Source organism: Zalophus californianus, chromosome 9 (assembly GCF_009762305.2).
Source record: "Zalophus californianus isolate mZalCal1 chromosome 9, mZalCal1.pri.v2, whole genome shotgun sequence".
NCBI classification, from domain to species: Eukaryota; Metazoa; Chordata; class Mammalia; order Carnivora; family Otariidae; genus Zalophus; species Zalophus californianus.
In genome coordinates this window covers 9,789,268-9,816,205 of record NC_045603.1, presented here as the reverse complement: position 1 = coordinate 9,816,205, position 26,938 = coordinate 9,789,268, and the positions used below count along the sequence as shown (strand labels likewise).

General features: G+C 50.2%; 1 protein-coding gene across 7 annotated transcripts; it reads left to right on the top strand.

Annotated features, from left to right (window-relative positions):
- Nucleotides 1-1,002: 1,002 nt before the first annotated feature.
- On the top strand, nucleotides 1,003-25,956 carry GTPBP1 (GTP binding protein 1). Of its 7 annotated transcripts, none has more exons than XM_027591945.2 (14): nucleotides 1,003-1,879; nucleotides 4,915-5,026; nucleotides 11,457-11,637; nucleotides 12,222-12,570; nucleotides 15,623-15,746; nucleotides 16,576-16,690; nucleotides 18,376-18,520; nucleotides 18,650-18,832; nucleotides 19,616-19,751; nucleotides 20,578-20,756; nucleotides 22,051-22,251; nucleotides 24,807-25,104; nucleotides 25,540-25,655; nucleotides 25,841-25,933. In XM_027591945.2, the coding sequence occupies exons 1-14, from the start codon at nucleotides 1,688-1,690 to the stop codon at nucleotides 25,916-25,918; spliced, it is 2,409 nt and encodes an 802-aa protein (XP_027447746.2). In that variant the 5' UTR covers nucleotides 1,003-1,687; the 3' UTR covers nucleotides 25,919-25,933. The 7 variants fall into 7 exon arrangements, with proteins under 7 accessions (XP_027447746.2, XP_027447747.2, XP_027447751.2 ...); XM_027591947.2 differs by lacking the exon at nucleotides 1,003-1,879 and adding an exon at nucleotides 2,109-2,524; XM_027591948.2 differs by lacking the exon at nucleotides 1,003-1,879 and adding an exon at nucleotides 2,109-2,576.
- Nucleotides 25,957-26,938: the final 982 nt, after the last annotated feature.

Here is a 26,938-nt window from a genome sequence, read left to right as displayed (position 1 = left end):
TTTTTTTGGTCTACCAATAGATGTCAGCACATTCTGAACTTAAGCTCTTTCTGGAAGAGCCAGTCGGTAAGATGGTAAATACCAATTACTACTCTAGAGTACTAAGGCTTGATATTTGGCTTTTCTGCCAAATCAAGATTTTAATGTTTTTAACTACCTCATAGAGGCATATATAGGATAATGGTGAGCAGATTAGGCAGAAAAAGAAAAAAAAAAGCATTTGAAGAGCTATTATCAAGACCTTTGGAGTTGAATGACTTGTCCCAGATTCCCAGCTGTGTTTGTGCACATAAAACTTGATTGTTAAAAAAAAAAAAATTGTTGAAAACAGGAGCAAGCAGAGGTTGCCTTTTTTTTTTTTTTCAGGTGTATCCCTGAAACAATGTCATTTTGAACCCTGACTCTTACTAAATCCTGTGTTCCAAACCCTAAATCTTGGCTATGTTACCATCTCAATGGCTGCTCTCTCTTGATTGCTGCCTGAGACGAGTGGCCAAGGCCAGCCTTATGCGAATGTTGGCTAATCCCTCATTTTATCAAGCTTTTCACTTTATTTTTTTAAGATTATTTATTTATTTGACACAGAGAGAGAGCACAAGTAGGCGGAGTGAGAAGGAGAAGCAGGCTCCTCACTAAGCAAGGAGCCTAGCGTGGGACTCAATCCCCAGGACCCTGGAGTCATGACCTGAGCCAAAGGCAGGCGCTCAACCGACTGAGCCACCCAGGCGTCCCGCTTTTCAGACTTTTGAGACAGGGAAAGACACCTAAAACTTGTGCTGATGGTATTGCGGATTGGGACTTTCCACAACTGATGATACTCTGGAAAAATCATCCATAGGAAACTACCCTAACAGACCCTAGATCTCAGCTTCACAGTTCACAAATGTGGCGAGGTACTTTGGGCTTGTGTTTTAGCTGGTTGCCTCTTTTTGGCCCTGTAATTGCTCTCTCCGCAGAGGCAGTGAATGGAGAATTCTCCCTAAGGTCAGCGTTTAATTAATTGCCTCGCTTTGGCTGCTATAGTATTCCAAGCATCGATCCTTCTATTAAAATTGTCTGGAGGTTGCCAACACGTCCGACCTCGATCTTCCAGGGACTGCCCGGAGTCACTGAGAGGAGGGAGGTGCCTTGTGCAGTTTACTATCTCGGTGGGCGGTGGCCCGAGGCGCGGAACCCATCGGGTGACTAGATTGGGCCTTGCCCCTGTCCATCATCGGAAGGCTGTCCCGCGGCGACTGTTTTACAGTAAGATTTGGAAACTGAACACCGCCTATGGAAAAGAGGGAGGTGAGGGTAAACTTGTGCGTATTTCCCCATTCATTGGGTGGCTGCTGTGTCAGTCATACTCTGCCCAGTCTCGTTGGCTGGAAGGCTCCAGGCAGGTAGCCTGGACGCGGTGCTGCCCCCTCCTGAGCTGCGAACTAGGCGCGTGACGTCTCAAGACATTTGTTGTTGGGGTTTGGACCTCATTAATTATTCATTAGGTACTTGAAAGGGCTGCAGTGATTGGTGGCTGAGAGGCCTGGTCGATTGTTTCTTAGCTAGAGATACGTGTCACCCTCTACGCGGCCGGAGAAGTTTCGCATAAATTATCCGATGAGGGGCGGGGCGGGGCCCACGCATACATTAGGCAAATACGCCGAGGAGGGAGGGGAGGCCGGCTACGAATTAGCCTAAGTTATTAAAGATGGCGGCGGAGCGGAGTCGCTCCCCCATGGACTCGCCGGTCCCGGCCTGTATGTTCGCCCCCGAGCCCAGCTCCCCGGGGGCGGCCAGGGCCGCGGCGGTTGCCGCCCGACTCCACGGCGGCTTCGACTCGGACTGCAGCGAAGACGGCGAGGCGCTCAACGGCGAGCCGGAGCTGGACCTCACCAGCAAGGTAGGCCCGGGCGCCGGCGGCGGCGCTGAGGGGACCGGGCGGCGCGCAGAGCCGTCTCCGGGGCGACGGCGATGGCGCCGGTGGGGGCGGGAGGGGCCGCGCCGAGCCCGCCCACCTCCCGGTGCGGGAAGCGTCTGGGGCTCCCGGGCGAGGGGCGGCCCCCGAGGGCCGCGCACCGCCGTCTTCTCCCGGCGGCGCCTATCCGGCCTCCCGCCGTCCGGCTCCCGCCGAGATCACAACCCCTCGGCTCCGCCACGTGGAACGGGGGCGCCCGACGCTCGGAGCGCCCCGCGCGGTCGCCGTCCCCGAGCAGTGCCGACTCCCCCGAGACCGAGGGGGTGGTCCTCTCCCTGCACCGGCCACGCCGAGAGTCGGAGGTGGCTGAGGCAGGGAGAGCGGAGGCGCGGGAGGATCAGGCAACCCCGCGGGGAGCACGAAGGCCGCCGGGGCTCTTCCTGGCCTCGGAAGAGGAGACGGAAAGTAGTTGCTCAGTCGCGGAGAGGGTTGTCTGAGGAATTCCTTCCCAAACCAAAACTGAAAGATGGGCAGGACCCATAATCTCGCCATACTGGGAGTGGAACCTCATCTTGTATGAATGGAATAATGAAGGACCTTTTAAATCGGGGCTTCTGAGCTTGTGAGAAGGTAGGCAGGAATTAAGGGCTCAGCTTCTGCTTGGCATTGTGAGGATGAAAAAGTAAGTATAAGATGTGACTGGTGTTTTGAAGGTGCTTAAACATCGCTAAAGGAAAGAACGCCAACTTGGGAGTCAGACTGGGCTGGGTTCCCTTTCCTGCCCTGCCACTTAAAAAGGCTCTGTGACCTTGGGAAAGTTTCTTAACCTCTCGGTTTTCCAGCTCCATTTTTTTTAAGTACAGATGTGTTGTAAAAATGAGAAATGTATATGACATTTAAAAAAACCAAAACGAAAAACAACAGGCCCAAGATGGGGTCATTTGCCCTCTGGACTACAGACCAGTACTTAGTTGCAGCATCACCCTCTCCCAGGAGTGAAATTTCCTGGTCAGCACTAGTGAGGTAATCTGCCTGATAAAACCCCCTGCCTTTCCTAGAGGGAATATAACCGTGCCTGAAATGACCCCTTCTTTTCTTTCCCTAATAACCTTGTCTCACCCCCTTTCTGCCTATAAAATCTTTGGTTTTGGTACAGCTACTTGGAACTCTTTTCTCCTTGCTCAGTAGGGTGCTGCCTGATTCATGAATTTAGAACAAAGCCAATTAGATCTAGAAATGTACTGGATTGAATTTTGTTTTCTGACGGACACCTAGTGCAGTGCCTGATACATACTACTGAGTAAATGTTTAAAGTGAACCGAATAACTGATAATTCCCTGTGCAATTTAAATAGGAGCCGAGGAAGGGAGAACACCAACGCCGCCTCCTACCTGTTGTTGGAGAGTTACAGTAAAAAGACGTTTATAGAGCACTGAAAACATTTGCGAGTGTTCAAAGTCTGTTGTGGCAAAACTGCATGAAACTTGACCCAAACTGGAGAGAACTTCCCTTGCAACCTAGGCAGCCAAATTTCAACTCTTCTCTCTCCCTCTAGTCTCAGTTGCCAACTAAGAAACCAGCTATCTGCCTTATTACAATTTTCCTGTCTGATGTCTCTACTGCCACAATGAGAATGGCCAAGCTCAGAGAGGGGGATGATCAGAGGAAGTGTGTGAGGTGATGTGACATGATGCAAAAGACCCAGACAGCACCCAGGTTACAAGTACAGGCCCTAATGAGTCAGCTCAGGAAACTGTAAGAAATGCACTTGATTCAAAAGCGGATGAGTTGGATGTCAATTCATGGTCAAGGTGCTGAAGAATCCTGAAAACACAGTGGGAAATTGCAAGGCAGAGTTGCAAAGAGAGTATAGTACCTTCATCTCCGGACCAACTTATTTCGCGTTCTGGGATAGGGAAGTGTTACTTCATCACAGGGCTGGGGGAGTCCTCCTCGCTGTTTTAAAGTTGAGAAGCTATATGCATATAAATTTTGATGATATTGAAAAGAAAAACTGAGAATGTGGAGGGGGAGAAGTGATGTGTTGAATAGATTGATTCCTGAGGAAAAGACTAGAAGCTATAAGTTTATACACTTGCTACAATTAGCTGTGGAGACCGAAAGTTCTGAGAGCTTTCAAAGGGAAAAACAATTAGAGGACTGAAGCGGCTAGTTTCATCCAAGAAGGTTTTTCTAGGAAAGATTGGGCGAAGGAAACTAATTACCACTTATTGAGGTGTGGACTAGATGCTTTGCATGTTAATCTTACTTGGTCTGTATAGTGTGTTTAGGATGTAGGTAGTATAATCTCTATTTGTAGATTGAAAAACTGAGACTCAGAGAGGTTAAGTTCTTTGTCCAAGGTCACACACAAGTAGGCAGAAGATGGAATTGGCCTCCCCAAATAAGTAGTTCATATTTTAATGTTATTGGCAGAAATTTGCAAAATGATGGTACTAATACCCATCTTAGTGGTAATGGTGTTTTGTTGATGAAGATGAGTCTTGCAGCAGTTTTAACTGTTGATTCCTAAATAATCAAGTTAGCCAAGGCAAGATGGAACAGAATTCTTTCGTTACTGTAAGAACCATTGGCCTTGAGGGGAGAGCATGGCAGTGTATGAGATCTCTGTCCTGTGAACTGCAAGCTGCAGGTGGAAGACTTTGACATGTAGGTAATAAAGCACTGCTCATCAGTTTCTGCCCACAGTCCAGATTCTCAGTCATTGTGGGTCCTGCCCCTCCTGTTAAGCAGCAGGAAGCCGGCTCCTCTCACCCTCTTTTCTGCGGGTTGTGGTTCAGACATACTCATTTTAGTATATCATGTAACTTAACTCAGAGAGTGCTTAGTCTCAAAGTCTATTTCAAGAGAGACAGAGAGGGCATGAGGGGGCTGCGTAGCTATTTTAGATCAGGGTGCTGTGGGGGTTCAGTCAGGGTCTTTGGTCAGGCTATTGATCTGCTTTGGCTGTGGTGCTCTTCTAGTAAGTGTGGTCTTAAGGCTGTTGGTTTCTCTTCTAGCTGGTTCTAGTGAGCCCTACATCAGAGCAGTATGACAGCCTACTTCGGCAGATGTGGGAGAGGATGGACGAGGGATGCGGAGAGACCATATATGTCATTGGGCAGGGATCAGGTGAGCATAGTTTTCCTTTTGCTTTATTTTTAAAAAATTATTTAGAGCACATTTTCCCTCTTATTGACTTCCTGTTCGTGTGTCTCAGTTGCAGTGATTCTTTAGTATCTGCAGAATTGTTTGGGAGGACATTAAAGTACAAAATTATAATGCTAATTCCCACGTTAGTGGTCATAATATGCTTGACTTCAAAGATTCACTTTCCAGGCGGTTTTACAGATGCTTCTTTTCTACCTCCAGTATTCTCAATTTGCATAAAGGGAAAGCACAAAGCAAGGAAACTTCTTATCTCAGGTAATAGAGCAAATCACAGTTAGGTCTACAAAGAAGCCTTCCTTGGGAAGCTCTAGGTCTTCCCTCTGCAGGCCCGGTTTACAGATCCCATTGCTACTTACTGCCTGCTTCACAAGAGAACCTTTGTTATTCTTCTTGATGTCCGCAAGAAAGGCACATCCAGAATTCCTCTCTTCAGCAAGGCTACCTTGCCTCAGACCCCAGTGACCATTCAGTGTGGATAGTTGTGATAACAGAAGTCCTCTTTTCCTCTCTATGAGATCCTGTCAGACATGCAGCCTTGTTACATGTTCTGGAAGGGGCCGATTAATGTCCTCCAGCCTACTTATTCCATTGTAATGAGGTCCACTGTTTTAGAGGAAGGCAGTCCTCATTGCAGATTGTATCTTGGGCTTTTGTTTTTTTGGGCTTGGGGTTTTTTTTTGGTTGGTCCTAGTTTATAACCTTGATGCGAGCCCTACTTACCCTTACTTCATTACGACATTATCTTTGCTGAAATGGCAGCTGGGCTTGTTAACAAATGAATTTAGCTTGTACCAGAACTTGTCTCTGTCATCTTTGCAGGATGCAGGAAGCCTTGGTGGGCCTTGATGCATCAGTAAAGGAACAGTTCTTTGCTGAATGTAGGCTTTGTGAAGGCAGGTAATAATTCCTTTTAGTCTAAGATGGAGAAAAATCTCAAAATCATTCTTCAACTATTTGACAGGTATCTATTAAGTATCTTCCAAGGGCTTGATACTGTTGCAAAGTATTTTTGGATACTTATAATCTGGTCTCTGTCCCAGAAAGATGGCATATACATAGATAACTTCAGTAGAAAATAATATTTGGAAATGCTGCAAGATTGACACATGGAAGAAGGGTTTGATCTCCAAATACTGCTGTGCCTTCCTTTGAAATGTCTCTCCTATCTATCCCTTTCATTCCATCCTTGCTGCCACCTTCCTGTTTGGGTCTTATCACTTTAAAGAAAGCATGGTCAGAGAGATAGGCAAACTGAGAGGTTGCCTGTCAAGAAAGGGAGGAAATTGGTCAGCATTGTCAAGTGCTAGAGACAGCAAGGAGAGTCAGGTTCAGAAAAAGCCATTCTGTTTGGTGGCTAGGGCATTGTTGGTAGCCTTTTGAAAGCTTTTGTTCAGGTGTACATCTGGCCCGCTGGTAATAGGATGAACCACTCCAAGTCCACTTCATGTTTGTAGAATTGAAGAAACCACATCTAGATCAATTTTGACAAGTGTTGGGACTGTTCTTTGATGATTTAAATTCTTAAGGCCCCACCTTTTCCCATTCTTTAATGTGGACTCTTAGTGAATTTTATCATGCCTTGGCAACTCACAACTAATTAACCGTCCAACAGCAAAGCATAAGAAAATGTCAGATATTCATTATCACATCTCCTGTATACCTAAGCATTATCTTTGCATCTACCAATTGGATGCTATTACATTCACAGTGACTCCTTCCTGCTGGAATTCTTTAGAGGCAGAAAGAGATCATAACTAGTTAAACAAGTTGAACATCAGAGGACTAAACCAGGTGCAAGGCCCCCAGGGGTCAGCTTCATTACTGACTTCCTGTGCTTGGTGCTTCACCTCTGTTTGTCTCTTCCTTCATCTGTAAAATGGGGATAATGACATACTTACCCACCCTACCTCAGAGAGATTTTGTATGGATAAGTTAGGTGTTAAAAAATTCTAAGCAGAGTAATGTGCTCTTTAAGTATACATTCCTAATTTTAAAAAGAGGCAGTCTGGCCTGATAGTTCAGGGTCTGGAGCCTGGTAGGTCTGCATTTGCCTATTGGCTCTTTCCCTTGTCTTAAAATGGGGTTAATAATAGAATCTATCCCATGGTGTCATGGTGAAGATTAATACTTGACATACAGTAAGCATTATATAAATGTTACTTAGTAATTGCAGTAATAATTTTTTTTTAAGATTTTTTTTTTTTTTTTGACAGACAGCAAGAGAGGGAACACAGGCAGGGGGAGTAGGAGAGGGAGAAGCAGTCTTCCCGCTAAGTAGGAGCCCGATGCAGGACTTGATCCCAGGACCCTGGGATCATGACCTGAGCCAAAGGCAGACGCTTAACGACTGAGCCACCCAGGCACCCTGCAGTACTAATTTTTTAAGGATTCTAGGTTATAGTTGATTTACCATGAGAGTTTTTTCAAGAACCACTTTGTTCATTTTTCATTTTAAGACATGGCTTACAAGAGCCAGCTACTGTATTAAAAGTTCAGGGAACATAGGAGGAGTGTTAGGTCTTTGTGGGGGAGTCAGGAAGGGCTTCAAAAGAGGAGGTGCCTCTTGAATTGATACTAAAGGGTGAATAGGAGTTTTCCAGGTAAATAGAGGCAGTAGTGAGTGAGCAGAGAAAGCCACATGCACAAAGGCACAGAGACATTGGTGATTGTGGAATATTTGGTGGACCAAAGGTGATTCTGTTAAAAATTTATCTTAGAGTGTGTGCTTGCATGGGAGTCGGTTGGGGCAGAGGCAGAGGGAGAGGGAGAAAGAGAATCTCAAGCAGACTCCCTGTGCTGAGTGCAGAGCCCAGTGCAGGGTTCGATCTCACGACCCTGAGATCATGACCTGAGCCGAAATCAAGAGTTGGACACTTAACCGACTGAGCCACCCAAGTGCCCCCAAAAGTGATTCTGTAAAGTGGGAGTATAGAATGTGAGGTTTGGAGTGTCAGGAGAGTAGGCTGGACAGGTCGCAGGGCCCAGATCTTGATGGTTTGTGAATACATATTAAAGAGTTAAGACTTTTATCCTAAAAGCATGTTGAGCAGGAGAGTACGTACAGAAAAGGTAAGTCAGATGGCAGGACAGAAATCTGATTAGGTTTGGACATGGCTGAATATGTGACCTTGGGTAATTGGACCTCTGCAGCTTTTCTCCTTGACCTTTGTCTCCACTCATACAGAGTGAGGAATGCAGTGCATGCTGGAGAAGGGTAATGTGACTGGGAGCATTTTCTGGGAGCTCTAGATAGACAAGGTAACACTCATGATTGCCCCCTGGCACGGAACAGGACCTGAAAGCATTTTGTTGTACCAAAAACAGGGAAGTTGGATAGAATTTGGGGATCTGGCAAGAATGGCAAGATTAGTAGACTTCCTCTTAGGAACACTTTTTTTTTTTTTTTTTTTTGAGATTTTATTTATTTATTTGACAGAGAGAGACACAGCAAGAGCAGGAACACAAGCAGGGGGAGTGGGAGAGGGAGAAGCAGGCTTCCCGCGGAGCAAGGAGCCCAGTGTGGGGCTCGATCCCAGGATCCTGGGACCATGACCTGGGCCGAAGGCAGATGCTTAACAACTGATCCACCCAGGCGCCCCTTAGGAACACTTTCAACAAGCCCTTCTCTAATCTAGAAGATTTCCAGAGCTCAGTTGGCCATGTATTCCTCAGCCCAACTGCTCCCACTTTGTTCATTTGTTTTGCATTTTGCAAACATTAGAGGACTTGATGGAGGACAAGCACCCTCATGGGGCATCCAGGGGATGTTTGAGATGTACCCTATCCTCAAGATGCCTATGTATAGTGGGGGAGTACATGCATCCAAAACACTGTTCCACAAGGGGTAGTCTGTGGTGCACTGATGGGCTTTCTAGGATAGGAAATACCTAAGCAAAGGTATAGAGCTGAAGAAGTGCAGGGCACATGGGGGCTGGCGACTGGGCCACTTGCATTGGGACAAAACTGAGGAGGGGCTGTGGGATAAATGGGGGAGGGCTTTAAGGAATTGGAACTGGCTGCTGCTGGGCTGGGGGAGCCATTCCAAGGCTTTGAGTTAGAAGTGAAAACGTCAGAGCTGTGCCTGGATTAGGAGCTTAAGCTTGTGTGTATGTAGGATGGGCTGCAGGGAATAGAGCCCGGGTATGCTAAGACCAGCTAGGGGTGTTGCAGTGATTGAGGTAGAACAGGGCCTGAATCAGGCTGGTGGCGCTGGATTGGCAACAAGAGAGCAGGGACAAGGACAGAAGGGCAAGGTCTAAAGCTAGAATCAGCAGGACTGGAGGGATGAGTGTTGAGCTTGGGTGACTGGGAGGGTGGTGGTGTCATTAGAAGTAAGGAAGGCAAGGGAGGAACTAGTTGGGCACAAAGAGGAACCCTTGCCCGAGGAAAAGGCTCTAGGTTTGGAATCAGAAGACTCAAGCTCACACAGCCCCTTGGCTCTTTACCAACTCTGAGACCTCTCTGGGTTCTCTTTATCCCACTGCTAAATGGGAACAGTAATGCTTACTCCTTAGGATTGCAGGGAGGTCTAAAATGCTTTGTTAGTGGTGTTAGTTTTTGTGTTGTTGTTTAAAAGGCGGGTGGAGTGGTTGAGTGTAGGTGCTTCTAAAGAGTTATCAAACGGGCAATTGGAAATTCAGTCTGGAGCTCTGCAAAGAGGACAGTGCTAGAAATGAATGTTTCTGTAATTTACAAAACTACAGTTTGAACCATAGAATGAGATGGCCAAGGGAAATGTTTAGAGGCTAGAGAAAAGGGCCACTGACTGATTACTGGAAAAGACTGGCATATAGGGGACAGGAGCAGGAAGAGCCAGCAGAGGGAACAGAGAAGAAGGAACCAGAGGGTAGAGAGATGAATCAGGAGAGTTCAGGCAATAGGCAAGCAGAGTGGGAGGGGGAGGTACTTCAAGAAGCAAAGGTAGGATAGCCAGCAGTGTCATATGCTGTAGGGGGCAAGAAAAGGGCATTAGATGAGTGGTTGAAGTCCATTAATGCCTTGAAAACTAGTTTCTTCTGCAGTCATCAGAAATGTAGTCAGCAGGTACAGTCACTTTTTTGAGATGCTTGGTGGTGAAAGGAGGAACAGGGGAGATGGTAGCTTAGTAAGTAAGCAGGGGCAAAGGAAGACGGGGTGGGTTTCCTTTTTGTGGTTTAAGAATGAGCTCCTTTGTAAGGGGAAGCATGGAAGGAGGGAAGAGAAGGTGAGAAAAGGTACTGCAAGGTCTTTGGGAGGCAGTAAAAGAGAAGAAAAGTTGGGCGCATACTGGGGGATCAGCCTAGGGAGGGAGCGGAGCTGTTCTGTGAGACCCAGAGGCTGGAGGGAAAGCTGAGGGAGCTGTTGTGGGCATTGAATGACACCATGTGGAAGGCACCTTGCAGGGATTGCCTTACATTAAGCACTCAAGTGATTGGTTGACTGGTCTGTTGTCTTTCCTTTGGACACCCTTCCTCATCCTGAATTCAGACTCATTTTTTTTCGGCTACTTGCTGGATATTTCACCTGAGCCACCTCAGTTGAAAAATCGATCCCTGAAATCATTCTGGAATTCTCTCCCCATTTTCCTTTGACTCCCGTCCTCATTATCTCTTGCCTGGATTATTAGAATTGTTTCCTAACTGGGCTCCCCCTTTCTGGTCTCTCGCTTGCCAGTGCACACTTTATATTGCTGCTCAAGACATCTTTCTAACCTGCAGCGATCTGATCATGTTACTCCCCTGCCTAAACCCCCAAGGCTTCCCACCGCCTGGTACATAATTGTGTTTTGCTGCTCTCTGACGTCTCTGCTTAACAGCTCCCACCTCTTGTGTGGTCTCTCACCACTTGACATCCTGCTCCCCAACATACCGAGCTGCTTACTGGTCCCTGAATTGCCATGATCTGCCATGCTCCATGCTTTGTTCCTCCGCCTAGGATGTTTTTACTCCTTTCTCTGTAGGTCCATTTTCCATACTTGGAGACCCAGCTTGGAGTCAGCACCCTGCAAAGCTGTCCTCAGCTTCCCCAGGCAATGCCAGTTGCTCACGCTTAACATTCTTTTTGTACAGTAATATAGTAAAGCACTCAAGCTGTATTACAATTAATTAATTTTCTGTCTCTCCCGCTGGGCTGTGACCTCACCAAGGACACCTGTATTCCCAGTACCCAGCATGAGGCTTGGCATAAAAGCTCGGAGAGTCTTAGTGATTACTGTTGAATGAATTAATGAATACCCTGCTTAAAGGGGAAGCCCGTGGCACTATTATTTATTAACTCCGTGTGTGCTCAAGTTTTTGAAAAGTGTCAGGTGGAGAGAGTGGTGTTCTTCTCCAGTGCCTAGGGTGGGGCCTTTGGTAGGGGTGGTTGACCGGCTGACTTGTTGGCTAGCTGATGTCTGGGCTCTTGTCACCAGATGGGACTGAGTATGGGCTGAGTGAAGCTGACATGGAGGCCTCCTACGCTACAGTGAAGAGCATGGCGGAACAGATAGAGGCTGATGTCATCCTCCTGCGGGAACGTCAAGAAGCTGGGGGCCGTGTGCGTGATTACCTGGTCCGGAAACGAGTAGGAGACAATGACTTCCTGGAGGTCAGGTGAGGAGGCCTCAGAACAGTTCAGGGGTTCTCTGCAGCATGACCTTGTGGTTCTAGGGCTTCACAGAGAATGGGGTGATTGAGCCTTTGGCACCTGGCATGTCAACTTCACTCCTTCCCTTTCTGAGGCATGGGAAGAGTGTCCAGAGATATGATAGCTTCATTTTCTATTTCTGTACTTCCCTATCCCTAAATATTTCCATTTGGTAAGAGGGGGAGGCTAGCCATACATTTGTGGCCATTGTGTGGGCCGTGTTTTCTTACCTGTCAGCCTGTGAGGCTAAAAACCAGGGTCTTGGAGGAGAGCATTTTGTGCCTCTCGGTTTTCGGGCTCCTATCTGGCAGCTTTGAGGAGGCTTATGGAAGTTAAGAGAGAAAGCCATCATGACAGGAGCCTAGCTCCTCCTGAATAATTCTTTCTATTCTTGGGTGTACCTCCAGGGTCATTCCCAATGTGCTCAGCCATGAATGGGAGGAGCGGTAAGCTAGAGAGGCTCAGGGGCAAGTCTGTCCTTACAGTTCGTTACTCGCACTTTGCTTCCCTGCTGTCTCTCACAAGGATGTTTGGGTTCATGTACACGCAGGGTAGCAGTAGTAGGCAACGTGGATGCTGGCAAAAGCACGCTCCTGGGGGTCCTGACACATGGGGAGCTGGACAATGGCCGAGGCTTTGCCCGTCAGAAGCTCTTCCGCCACAAACATGAGATTGAATCTGGTCGCACCAGCAGCGTGGGCAACGACATTCTGGGGTTTGACAGTGAAGGCAATGTGGTAAACAAGCCGGACAGCCATGGTGGCAGCCTGGAATGGACAAAGATTTGTGAGAAATCCACTAAGGTGATTACCTTCATTGACTTGGCTGGCCATGAAAAATACCTGAAGACCACTGTCTTTGGCATGACAGGTCATTTGCCTGACTTCTGCATGCTCATGGTAAGTGTGAGGCACTCCTGAGGAGGGGAGGCTTCAGCTGGGCTGTTTTGGGGGGGGGGTTGCTTATGTGCAAGTGTTAGAAATTGTTCTGCAACAGAGGCTTGTTGGTTTGGGGCTTTGAGGGTTTCAGAGGGTAAGGATGACACATTTTACAGGGATACCTAGTCCTCTGAGTGCTATCACCTTCTCGAGGGCTGTACCTTGATCTCTCTCCCTGGTACCATTTGTGGACCTCTTTTATTTTTCAGAGAGGCACAGAGGAGGGTTTCTCCTGGGGCTTACTTACTGCCTTCAGAAATGTTTCTCCTGGGGTTAGGCTACTCTGCAGAGGTGGCACCCGGTGGCACCCCCAGAAATGGGGAGGCCTGGGAAGAAATGGTGGAGAGCACAGACAGCAATCAAGAGGGGCCTGGGAGGTGGCCTCTCTCAAAGCCTGGGAGGAGTGTCAGCCAGTCCAAGGTACTTGTGGAGCGGCTGCTGTGTGCCTAGCACCATGCTGGACCTGAAGATACAGCAGTTGAGTCTAGTGAGAGGAGACTTTTCAGCAGCTAATCCTGTAGATCACCTGAGAACGGAAGGGAGCAGGGGCTTCTGTGTTGGTCATGTTGCAAAGCTTCCATTTGGGTCCCACTGATCTTCTCTGGACAGAGAATGGGAGTCTGTGGGATCCACAGCCTCGCACACAGCTTCACAGCTTTCACAGCACAAGTGAGCAAGTTTTCCTTTGGCAGGTTCTTCTCTAAGCCCTTCCCCATTTCCCAGTTCCTCCAGCTGTCTGTATTAATAAGTGTAGTAAACACAGGCATCTGTTGAGAGCATAATTGATTAAGTTGCCCCACAAACACAGGTTCTCAGGCAAATTCTCCCCAAACTGGAGAGTAAAGAGGCAGAGCATATGTGTGAACACTGTTGTCGGCTCTCTGCCCAAGGTTCTTGGGATCTCAGCATGATTTCATCTCCCATATCCTTGAGCATTTCAAGGGGCCATCACCAACTCAGCTGGGCTAAGAAAAGCTGTTCTACAAGAAGGGATTTCAGAGGAGGAGCCATAGGGCATATCTGGGGGGAGTTGTTGGGTTTATATTAAGAAAGGTATAGAAACCAGTCTAAAATGAGCATTTTTTTCAGCTAAGCTATAGTGAACAAGGCCAATTAAAGGAAATACCTTCACCCTAGATGAAATGTTATATATTATCTGATTTTTAGGTTATAAATATTATTTTAATATTTTATTAAATACTCAAATTTTTCTATAGAAAACACTGAAATCATTATTGCCCCATGACAATAAATTTCCAGGAGAAAAAAACTTTAAAATATATAGACAGCAGAGTGATAGAGCATTCTCTTATCCCAGTTGGGAAGAACAAAAGCAAGTCTGGGTTGGATAGGAAAGGTGGTTGGAAGAAATGGGAAGAATCAGAAGGCAGAAAGAGGAGGTTTCTTGGTGTGGGCAGAAGGGAATATGCAGGGGACGTCGGTATTGGGGGGATGGCAGCTCACCTGTGACCTGGGATCAAATGAGAACATCATTTGAAAACCTTCTGGAATGTATTAAACACTATATAAATGTGTCGTGGCAACTTTAATTTTGTTTTTGTAAGTAATGCATTCATGTGGTACAAAAACAAAAAGATAACCAAAGGGCTTATAGTGAAAAGTTTTCTTCCTCCTCTGTCCAGTTTCCTCTCAGGGGCAACCAGTATTTCCAGTTTCTTAGTTATTCTCAGAGAGATTTTGTAATCATACCAGCAAATGGGGATATATTCTCTCCCTCCAGTTTCACAACAGTCAGAAAAGTTGAAAGAATAATACGATGGATCCCATAGACCCACCACTCAGATTCAACAATCATTAACGTTTGCTCTGTTCATCTTTATGTGTCATGGATGAGTATGTGTATTTTTTTTGTTGTTGTCTTGGCTGAATCATTTTTTTTTTTAAGATTTTATTTGTTTATTTGACAGAGAGAGACACAGTGAGAGAGGGAACACAAGCAGGGGGAGTGGGAGAGGGAGAAGCAGGCTTCCCGCTGAGCAGGGAGCCCGATGCGGGGCTCGATCCCAGGACCCTGGGATCATGACCCGAGCCGAAGGCAGACGCTTAACCATCTGAGCCACCCAGGCGCCCCTTGGCTGAATCATTTGAAAGTAGATTATAGGCATTGTGACTCTTGACACCCAAATCCTTCAGCACACAGCTCCTAAAAGTGAGAACTGACTCCTGCTATTACAGCAGCCAGGAATATGAACAAGAGTTCCCTAATATCTCGGCTGTAAGTGTTTATCTGATCTCAGATGTTCCCCCGATGTCTTCCAGCTCTTACAGCTGCTTTTCTCAAACAGTGACCCATTCTACATGCTGTATACACCATGTAGCATGCTGTACACACCTTGCTTTTTTTCCTCTCTCAAAAACATATCTTAGGGATTATCCCATGTCAGTAGATAAGAGTTTCCTTTTTCTTGTCTATAGAACATTTGGTACATTTTGTATGGCACACTTGTACACGTGCCTTCATTTACCCAACCTTTATGGTGATAATTTAAAACCTTTATTGTTACGGGAAGGAATAGTAACAGTAATAAGAGCTGCCATTCCTTGAACACCTAATTCATGCTAGTTGTGTATGGGATCTCTGACATACTTTATGACACAAACCTCAAGAGACCCTCTAAAGGGGATGTTACTATCTCTCCATTTTACAGACAGGGAAACTGGAGGCCAGTGATGTTAGACTGAATCTACCTTGACAACACTAGACAGTTGTTTCCCTGGACTGTCTGGGTTTGTCTTTTTTTATTGTTTCCAAGTCTCTTCAGATTTTGACAGCCCATATCATTAAATCAGAGGTTAAAGCCATCTGTGCCCAGCCCAGCTTTCATCTACAGCTCTTTTGTTTCTGGCCTAAGACTTCTGCCCCACGTGTCCTGTTCTGATGGGGGCCTCAGAGGAGAGCTCTCTCTTAACCCAGCCTTCTTTGAGCCCCTGTGCCCACCCAGCAGCAACTTCTGTCTCCCTTGTCCTGACCTTTCTTTCTGTGTTGGGGCAGGTGGGCAGCAATGCTGGCATCGTGGGGATGACTAAGGAACATCTGGGCTTGGCGTTGGCACTCAATGTGCCTGTCTTTGTGGTGGTCACCAAGATTGACATGTGTCCTGCCAACATCCTGCAAGGTAAGTGAAGCCTGTGTCTAGTAGCAGGGGCTGTCACCCACTGTGGCTCCTTGGTGGTGCTGCCACGGCTTCGGCCCAGAATCTTCTGCTTTTTTGTCTTGTGCTCAGACCTTGGTCTGAATTTCCATCAAGCCTGAATCTTCTGCTTCCTTTATTTAGCTCTTGGTCTAAGCACACCCTAGAATTATCCCTTACTCTTTGTTCCTTCTCGTTCCAAATATAGGATCCTTGAGATTTCTAATCTGGTACCTCTTTTCAGATGGCCCCAGGGCCAGGGGGTTGGGTTTTACCATCTGAACAGGATACATATGGAGGCATTTGGGCAGAGGGTCTGATTGCCTTCTACCACCAAAGGTTTCAGAATAGCCTCGCATTTCTCCCTCATTGCTGTAGATGGTAGAAGAGAAGTGGAGAGGTGTTCTTTTGGAATGCCTCATAAGGGCTTCTGCAGAGGTGTAAATGTCATAGAGATCCTTTGTCAGATGAATTTTTATCCAGGAAGCAGAGCATTCTGAGAAGAACATTGCCTTTCCCATGGACCCGCAAGTCACTTACTTATAGGATGTGGGTCTTTTAGAGACTCTGGAGAAATTTAACAGGTTTCAGACTCGTAACTTTACCAGACAGGTCTTGTCTGTGTTCCTTCTACTCTAGCAAACACATACCCACCCCAAGTTTTGATCCTCCTTTTGCTTCTCCAGGCATGGCATTTAACACTGGTCCGTCTGTCTCCTGCTTCTCTCAGTAAGGAGTGGACCGGTCTTGCCCTGGAAGCCTGGCCAGAGAGAAAGCTGTGTCCCCCTAATTGTGTTCCATTTCAACCTTTAAGAAACCCTGAAGCTGTTACAGCGCTTGCTGAAGTCTCCAGGCTGCCGGAAGATCCCTGTGTTGGTACAGAGCAAGGATGATGTGATCGTTACGGCCTCCAACTTCAGCTCTGAGAGGTAATGGAGTAGGGAGCACTCACTGCTGGGCAGGCACAGAGATTGGATGGAATAGAAGATTCTGGTCTCAGTACAAGCTCTCCCAGGCTGGCAGTGTTGCCTGGGAGCGATATCATGCAACCCAGATTCTGAGGTGCTGGCCTTGCTGAGGTTGGAATCCCAGTTGAGGCTTCAGTGTCTTTACTTGTGAAATGGGAATAATATTCCCTTCCCCACGGTGGCCTCGTAAGTGTTAGAAATGATGTATGTAAAGCACTTGGCACTGTGTCTGGCTGCTGTGTGATACAGACACAGCCCTTTTTATAACTGTTATTAGTAAGTTTTTCTTTCAGTTTTTGAAAGTTTCAGAAAGTTTTTAATCACAGATTAGCATTTGGCTTTTATTCATTAATGTATCCTTTGATTCCATAAATCTTTGTTGGATGTTCTGTACCAGGCTTCTCACCTAGGCATTGAGGATTCAGAGTTGACTCAGGTATAATCCTTGTCCTCAAGGTGGTCACCTCCTTGGTCAGAGATACTCTCTTGATAATAGTGAACTTTGTTTTGTTTTGTTTTGTTTTGTTTGTTTTTTTAAAGATTTTATTTATTTATTTGACAGAGAGAGACACAGCGAGAGAGGGAACACAAGCAGGGAGAGTGGAAGAGGGAGAAGCAGGCTTCCCGCGGAGCAGAGAGCCCGATGTGGGGCTCGATCCCAGGACCCTGGGATCATGACCTGAGCCGAAGGCAAACGCTTAAGGACTGAGCCACCCAGGCGCCCCAGTAGTGAACTTTGTTAAGTTTGCCCCTTTTCCCAGAGTCTTGGGGCTGCTTAGGAGCCATCTGCCTCCTGGCTTGGTCAGTATACAGCACCCAGAGCAGGCTGGCATTTTGGCCGGTGGCTGCGTCCCAGTGCTGCCTTCAGTACCATCAAGCGGCCAGCAGAGGGGGTACATTTCAGCCGGCCGCTTTTCCATTCATTCCTTGTGCCTGTTCTGTGCAGGTGCTACTCTGGGAGCAATGGGGAATATATAATTCCTGATCTTGAAGAGTATGATTAACCTTGGATAGGAGACATAGAGGCTGTTGTGATGACAAACGGAAAATCAGGTGTAATCATGTGTAACAGAGGTGCAAAAAGTGCTCCCTAGATCTGGGAGGAGTCAGGAGTACCCATGTGAGAAGGGTTTCCTGGAAAAATCTGCATTGGAAATGGGCCCTGAAGGAGGAGGGTAGGAGTCCAGGCAGCAGGATCAGAATGAAGAAATACATGGGGAGCAAAAAAGTAATAGCTTTTGGGAGAAGAGAAGGTTCTGTGGTCTGGCTGACAGACAGGAATTTGAGAGAAATAAACCTGCAGAGATGTTGGGAAGAGGGAATTCTGTCTGTCTTCTCTGCAGTGGAAAGGCAGGTAAGAATTTTAGGCAAGAATGTGTGTGCTTTAGGAAGAGACAGTCATACAAGCCGAAAATACGGCAGTGGTAGAGGGGCAGAGACAAGGGGACAGATTTCAGAGATAAAACTGAATGAAAGATGAAGGCCTTGGAGCAGGTGTGGCCAGCACTTGGAAAGCTGGGGCAGGCTGGTGAGGGGGCAGCGGGGCCCTTAGCAGCAGCACATGTTCCAGAAGCTCTCCTGTTCCTACTCTGTCACCTGAGAGCTGGCCACCTGAGCTCCTTTGTCTTTCTTCACCCTCCACTTAGGATGTGCCCGATATTCCAGATCTCCAACGTTACAGGTGAGAACCTAGACCTGCTGAAGATGTTCCTCAACCTCCTCTCCCCCCGCACCAGCTACCGGGAGGAAGAGCCTGCTGAGTTTCAGATTGACGACACCTACTCTGTCCCAGTGAGTGGCTTCTGGTGGACTGAACAGAATGGGAGGCTGGGTGGGCACTTCCTACAGGGGCATCGGGCAAGTGTATGGTAGGGAGGACCTAAGTGGGATCGACTTACTGGACCCTGGCCTTCTTTGCAGGGTGTGGGGACTGTGGTGTCGGGGACAACACTGAGAGGCCTGATCAAGCTGAATGACACACTGCTGCTTGGCCCAGATCCCCTGGGTAACTTCCTGTCCATTGCTGTCAAGTCAATCCACCGCAAGCGCATGCCTGTCAAGGAAGTGCGGGGGGGCCAGACAGCCTCCTTTGCACTGAAGAAGGTGAGTGCTGAGAATACGAAGAACTCCCCTCGGGTTCGTTACGCTAGGCTCTGGGCCATCTCCAGTCGTCCTGGCTGCTGTGTAAGGCAGGGGTTACTGACCTCACTTTTATAGGTCAGAAAACTCAGGCTCAGAGAGCCCAAGTGACTTGCCCAGGAACACACAGTAAGTTCTAGAGCCAGGACTTGAGCCCAGGCCTGCCTGCCTGCTTCCTAAGCTCTTTGCCTCCTTCTAGTGCCTGAGGTGGGTGCCCCAAGCTCAGTGGTAAGGTCAGAAAGATACCTCCCTCCTGTGCAGATGGTCCCTCTATATAGGGTCTTTAGGGTTCATGCCAAATCCTCCTCCCAGTCAGCCTTCTGTCCCTCAGGGATTGGGATAAGTGCTAGCTCTAGGGTCACCTACCTCCCTGCCAACCAAATTATCCAGCAGAGTGGGACTTTCCTTATTCCCTCCAACAGTCCCATCGTGCTCGCCCTGTCCCTTCCACTTGAAAGCTTGCCTACCTCTGCCCTCTCACCACCATCCTTCAAGGCCTAGCTGAAATGCCAATTCCTGCCTAAAGGCTTTCCTGACCCCCAGTAGCAGTGTTTAGGCTTCCCACATAGCCCTGAAGTTGGCCCTGTATTGTTCACCCTAGAAGGCCTGTGGTCTAGTACAGTAAGAGGGCAAGGCTGAGTTGGGGTAGTCTCCATTCCCAGAAAGGACTACTGGTTCTCTGGGATTGGGGGAAAGAACCCCTGGACATTATTGCCTCTGAGGTCTGGGATTCCCTCTTTCTTTCAGATCAAGCGCTCGTCCATCCGCAAGGGCATGGTGATGGTTTCCCCACGCTTGAATCCCCAAGCATCCTGGGAGTTTGAGGCCGAGATCCTTGTCCTCCACCACCCCACCACGATTAGCCCACGCTACCAGGCCATGGGTAGGTGTCCAAGGGCACTGCCAGCCTAGGAGGCCATCTGCTGTAGCTACCCCAACAAAGTGCTCCAGTTACCCAAACCCCAAGGTTTCAGCTGCAGCCAAGAGTCAGGTCTCCATGCTATGTGGTGATGCCCCCTCTATTCTGCCCATAAGCTGCAGTGTTATTCAGTTCTGCGAATATTAACCGAGTGCCGGCTCTGTGCTGGGCTCTGGAGACCCAGACTTGCCCTCAAGAACCTCATACTCATTCCTTCAGCAAATGTCTTCTGAATGCTGCTGTGTGCCACGTGGTGCTGCCAGGGTGCTGGGGACACAATGCTGGGCAGGGGCTCTGCCGTCAAGAAGCCAACAGTCTAGGGGCGCCTGGGTGGCTCAGTCGTTAAGCATCTGCCTTCGGCTCAGGTCATGATCTCAGGGTCCTGGGATCGAGCCCCACATCGGGCTCCCTGCTCGGCGGGAGACCTGCTTCTCCCTCTCCCACTCCCCCTGCTTGTGTTCCCTCTCCCGCTGTCTCTCTCTCTCTGTCAAATAAATAAATAAAATCTTTAGAAAAAAAAAAAAGCCAACAGTCTAGAGAAGGCACACATGCAAACAGAGTGCCCTGTATTTAGGAACCAGGACCGTGGGTGCAGGGACAGGTGGGGTCTGAGTGTGTGTGACAGGATCAGACCTGAGAGTGGACCTCCAGCTCACTTTACCACACATGGCCCCCTGAGGCCTTTAGCTGACCATAGCTCCAGCATATTCCATGTTCTCACTCCTGCCTCTCCTGCCCGGAGGCCACTGGGCAGCTCAGTCTTGTGGTGACCCGCTCACTCTCTTGGCAGTGCACTGTGGGAGCATCAGGCAGACGGCTACCATTCTGAGCATGGACAAGGACTGCCTGCGCACGGGGGACAAGGCCACTGTGCACTTCCGCTTCATCAAGACCCCTGAGTACCTGCACATAGACCAGCGGCTGGTGTTTCGAGAAGGCCGCACCAAGGCTGTGGGCACCATCACCAAGGTATGGCCAGGCAGCCTCCCTTTCCCAGCCCCAGGAAGCATGGGGGCCACTCCAGTTTCAGCCTGTGAGCACAACAGCAGAAGCCCTGCAGAGTCCCCCTGACTGCCAGGGACAGAGGCTCTAGTTCCCGCCCTGGGAGAGCTGGAACAGTGCTGAAGTGCAGCCTCGGTGCCATTTTCTCTCTTCCCCCTGAGAGGTCTCCCTGGGTTTGGTGGTGACTGTGGAGGAGAGCAGGTGGGGTTGAGGCCTAGCTGTCCTACATGGGAAACAGTGGTAGGAGAGTGTCTGGATCTAGCCGTGGTCGGCCTCTGAGATGCCAGGCGCAGGCTCCGGTGGCCTGGCTGGGGTGGCACCCTCACAGCAGTGGGTCAGGTTAGAGTGAATGTTGGACAGCTGGGGGTCCTAGGCTTGAGTGCCCTTGGGGCTTGAGCTGTCTGTGTGTCCTGGAGCCTACTTCATGCCCTCTGCAGACTTCACCCATGGCCTTGGGTAGGAGCACTTGATAGAGTGATTTGACTCTTGCTCCAAACAGCCTGTGTGAGATCTTGGGACCACCCTTAGGCTGGCCTTGCCTCCAGAACGGCCTTCCTCAGGCCCTTCCATGCAGACCTGATCAGGTCCTTGAAGGCCACTTGCCTCTGGGACTGGCTGAGAGTGGCAGAAGCCACCAGCACGTGAGGTAGTGCCCTTGGGGGTATGGCAGTCCTCCCGTCTGCTTTGAAATTCAACTTGGGCCACAAGGGAAGGCTCTAAATCAGTCTCTCCTGGGTGGTAGTTCTTCAGATCCCTGATAGCCACACACTCAGTGTTTCCAGATGCTGAACATTCACTTGGTCTCTTTGGGAGGCCTGAAGTTAAAACTTGCCCCAGACTGTTGTCGGGGCAGTAGGAGAGATGCAGGTGATGCTCTGATGAGTTTCAGCCAGCTTAGCAAGAGCAAGAGCCTCAAGTTCGATACAAGGTTCTGGGCAGCCTAGGAGCTAGGCCAGGTGGGGGATAGCCAAGATGCACGGGCTTTCTGCGGGAAGAGCAGCGGGGGCAGAGACTAGGATGGAGCCGGGCTGGGCTGAGGCAGGCCAGACATCAGCTAGGGGAGGGGCAGCCTTGAGACACTGAAGGGGGATGACAGCGTCTCTCCAGCCCGCTGCCCCTGTCGTGGCGCCCTTGCCGTCCACCTCACTCAGGACCAGCCAGGCCAGGGAGTCCCTGGGGGTGGGGGCACGGGGCCTGGGCAGCTGAGCCGACGTCCCTGCCTGCAGCTCCAGCCTCATCCCCAACTCCTTGGCTCCTGCAGCTCCTCCAGACCACCAACAACTCCCCGATGAATTCAAAGCCCCAGCAAATTAAAATGCAGTCAACAAAAAAGGGTCCCCTGACCAAACGAGAAGAAGGAGGCCCCTCTGGAGGGCCAGCAGTAGGGGCGCCCCCCACTGGAGATGAAGCTTGCTCTCTAGGGGCTGTGCAGCCAGCTTTGTCCAGCAGTCTCCAGCCACAGGTGAGTGTGCTGCTCAGGCTGGTCTGGTCCCCTGACCCCCTCAGGGTGGGAGTGGGAGGGTGACTGTTACTGTAGTTGGTGGAGGTGACAGGAGAGCTTTAGGCAGCCTGTGTCTAGCTCCCGTGTCTGTAGTTCATAGGAGGTGTCTCTCCCAACTCTTGGCACATAAGTGCTAAGTGTTGTGCTGTTTGTCTCTTAGGGCGGTATTTTCCAATCTTTGAGATATGGCCTGCTTAAAGCTGATTTAGTTGGTCCTGATTAGCATTTGGTATTAATGAAGCAATAGAAAAATGTCAGGGTTTCCGTCCCCCAAGTAAGAGCGCGTGCGGCCTGCGGGAGTGGGATGTGTGTGGCAGTCCAGAAGGTTGTTGGAAAGGCGCTGCCTTAGTGGGTCCTCCTGGGTGGGCATTGGTGGCCTCGGACCCCGTTATCAGTGTGGTTCTCACTCAGTATCTCCCTTTAGCTCTGTCCCCTGGTTCTGTCCTGGCACCCCCTCATGTTGCTCCTTCCAGGGTCTTCTCCACCTGACCCTTCTTGGGAGAAGGAAACTTCTGTTTGGACCTGTCCTTTCTGCCGCTCTCCCACATTGAGCCTTTCTCTTTCTACCTATCCGCGGGGGCAGGTGTTGGTTCCTGCTCTCCTTGTGCTTCTCGGAACGGCTCCATCTCACCCCATCTCACGTGTGCCCCACTTGCTAGGTTGGGTGCTGGCTCCATCTGACAGAGGGGGAGTGCCATGCTCCAAGTAGTAGATGACTGCTCAGGCTAGGCTGGGACCATCCTGCCTGCTTGCTTTTCTCTTACCCCTTTTCCCACCACCTTGCCCCTCTGCTGTCCTACCCTGCTCCCAGTGGGCCACTACTTCTCAAGCTCCTCCTTTCTTCCTTTCAGCCCAAGCCCAGCAGCGGGGGCCGGCGACGGGGGGGCCAGCGTCACAAAGTGAAGTCCCAGGGGGCCTGCGTGACTCCTGCCAGCGGCTGCTGAATCTCCCCGGCCCACCCCCACCACCCACGGGATCCTTGTACTCTGGCCACTGTTCTACCACGTGGGCCAGAGCAGCTCTGACCACCACCCACCCTCCCCCAGGCCACTGCGGAGCCTCATCATTCCCCACCCCCACCCCCATTTTCCAGGGGGGTTGTAATTTATAAGCTGAGGAAGGTGGCCAGACTTCTGGAGGACTGACCATCATCCACCTTCTTCCCTGCCTTCTTCCTTACTCACATTTTTTGTACATCTGGGCCCTTAGTTTTTATTCTTTTTATTATCTCTTTCTCTCTCTTTAGTGTGTGTGTGTGTGTGTGTGTGCGTGTGTGTGTGTATGTGTGCACGCACGCGCACGCGCGTGTGTGTGTGGTGAAGTGTAGCCGGTCAGGGCCCTGGCAGTCTTTCTCCTTTTTTCCTCTGTGGCTGGCCACCAGCCTCCAGGAGCTGGCTGCCTGCCCGTGTGTCCATCCGTCTGTGTGTCTGACAACCTTTAGGGGCTTTCAGGAGCTGAAGAGCACCCTCCTCCCCTGTGCTCACCCTCCTCCCTTGTGCTCACCCTCCTCCCCCTCCTCCCCTGTGCTCACCCTCCTCCCCTGTGCTCACTCCTCTGCACCCAGAGCCCTCCACAGAGCCGGACTCGGGGCTTAGGGGCTTCGTAAGTGCTGCTGCCAGAGCAGGAAGCCTTCCTTCTGGGACTTGGGGGGCTTTTAGCAGAATGGAGAGTGGTGGCCTCCTTTTCTCTCTCCTCCTTCCCCCCTGCCTTAAGCCCCAAAACAGGTAATGCCAAAATTTCTTAAGCTGTAGCCTGTAGATGTGTGGAGGGGAGTGGCACTTCGATTGTAGGAACCTCCCTGCCCCTAACTCTGACCCTTGCCACTGACCCAAAGACAGCTGGTGGTTTTCCTTTCCCCTTGGAGACAATCCTGTGTTTGCCTGGCCAGGCCAGGGCAACTCCCATTGTGCTGATTTTGAGCTGGGGGCTCTGGCCCTTGAACTTTCTATGAATCTTATTGGGCCTTGGGGCACTGATGACCTGGACTGGGATTGGCTTGCTCTGGGTCCGGCTCACCAGCACCTCCTATTGGTGGGGGTGTGAGGTGTTCCTCTGAGCCAGGCCAGGACTGGAACCCCTTCTTCCCCACTACAGCCCCACCATGTTGCCCCAGCATGGCTGCTACAGGAGCACAACAGGGAAGGGCCTGAGCCCCAGTTTCGGAAGCCCCATTTGGGTTGTGGGAAGGGCAGGTAAGGGTAGTGAAAAAGATTCTTCTAGGCCCAGCACAGAACATTAATCCCTCTGGAAGATTCACTGCCTGGGGTGAGGGTGGGGTCGGGGTTGGGGTCACTCAGGCCAGCGGCGGCAGTGTGGGGCCCAGACCAGCCTGGCCCGAGCTGTGGCCAGAACCCCTGGGTTTAGGGTGGACTGGTGGGTGGAGATGTGTTCTTTCTAGCCAGGACAGACACCCAGCTGGCTGGGTCCTTCCTCAGCCTAGCCTCCCTCCCATCCCCAACCGTCCTCCATTCTTCCTGCTTCTGGACTCCTGGTCCCCTCACCTCCCCTCCTTCCAGCTATTTCCAGTTACCACTGACCCATGGCCATGGACTGACCAGACCAGCACAAGAAATAAAAGTTTGTTCCAAGTTGACGGTGTCCTGTTCCTGCCCCGGCCCCCCAGGTGGAGGTGCCACCACGGGGAGCGCTGGCTGTGCCTGCCCCCAAGCCCCCAGCTGTGGGGCAGGGCAGGGGCGGGAGGAGCCCAGCTTCTCTCAGGCACGTGTGGCTTCAAAATGCAGGCTCCTCTGGCAGATGTGACACGGGACAAGTTGCCAGTCTTCCCTGAACCTATTTCCTCATCTAGAGCAAGAGGTAAACAAATGCCTGTGTCGTGGTGGTTGTGAGGGTTCAGTGAGAGAGCGTGTGGTGAGGCTCTGATGTGCCAGCCTGTGGGAGGCGCCGCTGACCGGTCCCCGTGCTGCTGCCCCCCGCGCCGGCTCCCAGGTCCTCGGGGCGGTGGGCAGGCGTGCAGGGAGAAAGGGGGCATTGACATGTGTCTGCTGGATGTCTCCCTCACTTAGGCGCTTTGATTTTGAAGCTGCCATCTAGGAGAGGTGGCGGTCCCTTTTTCTGGTTAGGGCGACTGAAGCTCGGAGGAGCAGCGCCACCAGCGGGCACATTCATGCCCGCACCAGCCCTCAGCCCCAGCCGTCAGTAGGCAGCCACTCTGCCCCGTGGCCTTGGGCCCCTGCCTGTTCCTTTGTGTGCTAGTTCCTTCTTGCTTTTTGACTCTGGTCCTTATTATAGGGGCTGCCGCCCACTGGTACCTTCGCAAGAGGAAGCCTGCAGCATTGAGCACCCCTCTGCTCTCTGTCCCCGTGGCAGGTGCTGTGGAGCCCATGTTTCCACAGGACTTCACCAGGGTGGGGACCTTGTTTGAACTCTTTTGCCCCTAAGAGCATAACCACTTTCTTTACATTTGGAAGCTGTGGTCTCCACCCTGGCCTCTGCCCTCAGACGTGCAGGAGGTTGGTTTGGATCTTGGTGGTCACCAGACCCGTGCCTGCTAGCAGGGGCTGACTGAATAGTGTTTTACTGTCATTAACAGGGACTCCACAGGTCCTCTACGGGTCTCAGCCCTACCGACTCTCACTTTGGAACAAAACACCAGCCCTTTTATAGCTGATAAAGAATAAAGTTGTTAATCATCTCGAATGACCGATCCTGACCCTTTTGTATGTACAGCTAGCATTTGTGGCGTCTAGTTCGGTTAGGACCCCTGTTCTGGCTTATTGGCCTCCCTGGCACAGAATAAGGGAACGGGACCATGCGATGGTGCAGGGGGAAACACAGGTTTGGGGGCATGGGGCATGGAGAAAATGGGGTGAGAGCTGTGCCTTGAGGGGTCAGGAGGATTTGAACATGTACAGACGGGCAGTCTGGCCTGGAGAGCACAACCAGGGGCACTGAGCCCTGACGGTGGTAAGTTCCAGGCACTCGTTTAGTGGTGCACCTGGGGGATAGCTCCTTTGTTGAAAGACGTTCTAGATGCAGAGCAGGTGTTAAGTAGGGAAAATGGAGTGGTCACTGGGGGTGAGCCATAGGACCAGCTCTTTCCTGGCATAGAGGGGGGTGAGGGGTTAACTGGCCCAAGGCCTCAGGGCTGGATTTACACTGCACCTGGTACCCTCTCCTCTGGCAGTTTATCCCTAACCCTTACCCTTCTGACCCATCCCAGCCTCTGTTTTCTCAGATGTGGTGGGGACCAGCCCTGGGTCAGGTGCCATGGTCAGGAGCAGAGTATGTTGGAAAGTGTGGTTGTGGAACCACCCCTGGCCCTTCAGGCAGCTTATTGGAGGCACTGAATCTGGGGACATACTGGCAGGGAAGGGCCAGGACCTGTTCCTCTGAGCTGGCAGGTTCTGGCTCTTCAGGGGACCCTTCTTGTGCCATCCCAGCACAGGTACAAGGGACAAATGTCCAGTTCCCACAGTGGAGTCCAGTCCCACACTGAAGGCAGACGTGGTCAGTAGTGAAACAGGTAAATTTGTCTACCTTCTGCTCAAGTGACACCGAGGGGCAGGCAAAGCTGCCCACTTCCTACTGAGATGTCTAGGAGGGCTAATAAAGCCACCTCCCTTCTTTCTTCATCGCCCTTTCTCTCCCCTGAGCCCAGAATCCCAGAGTAGGGTCAGCCTCAAGCCCC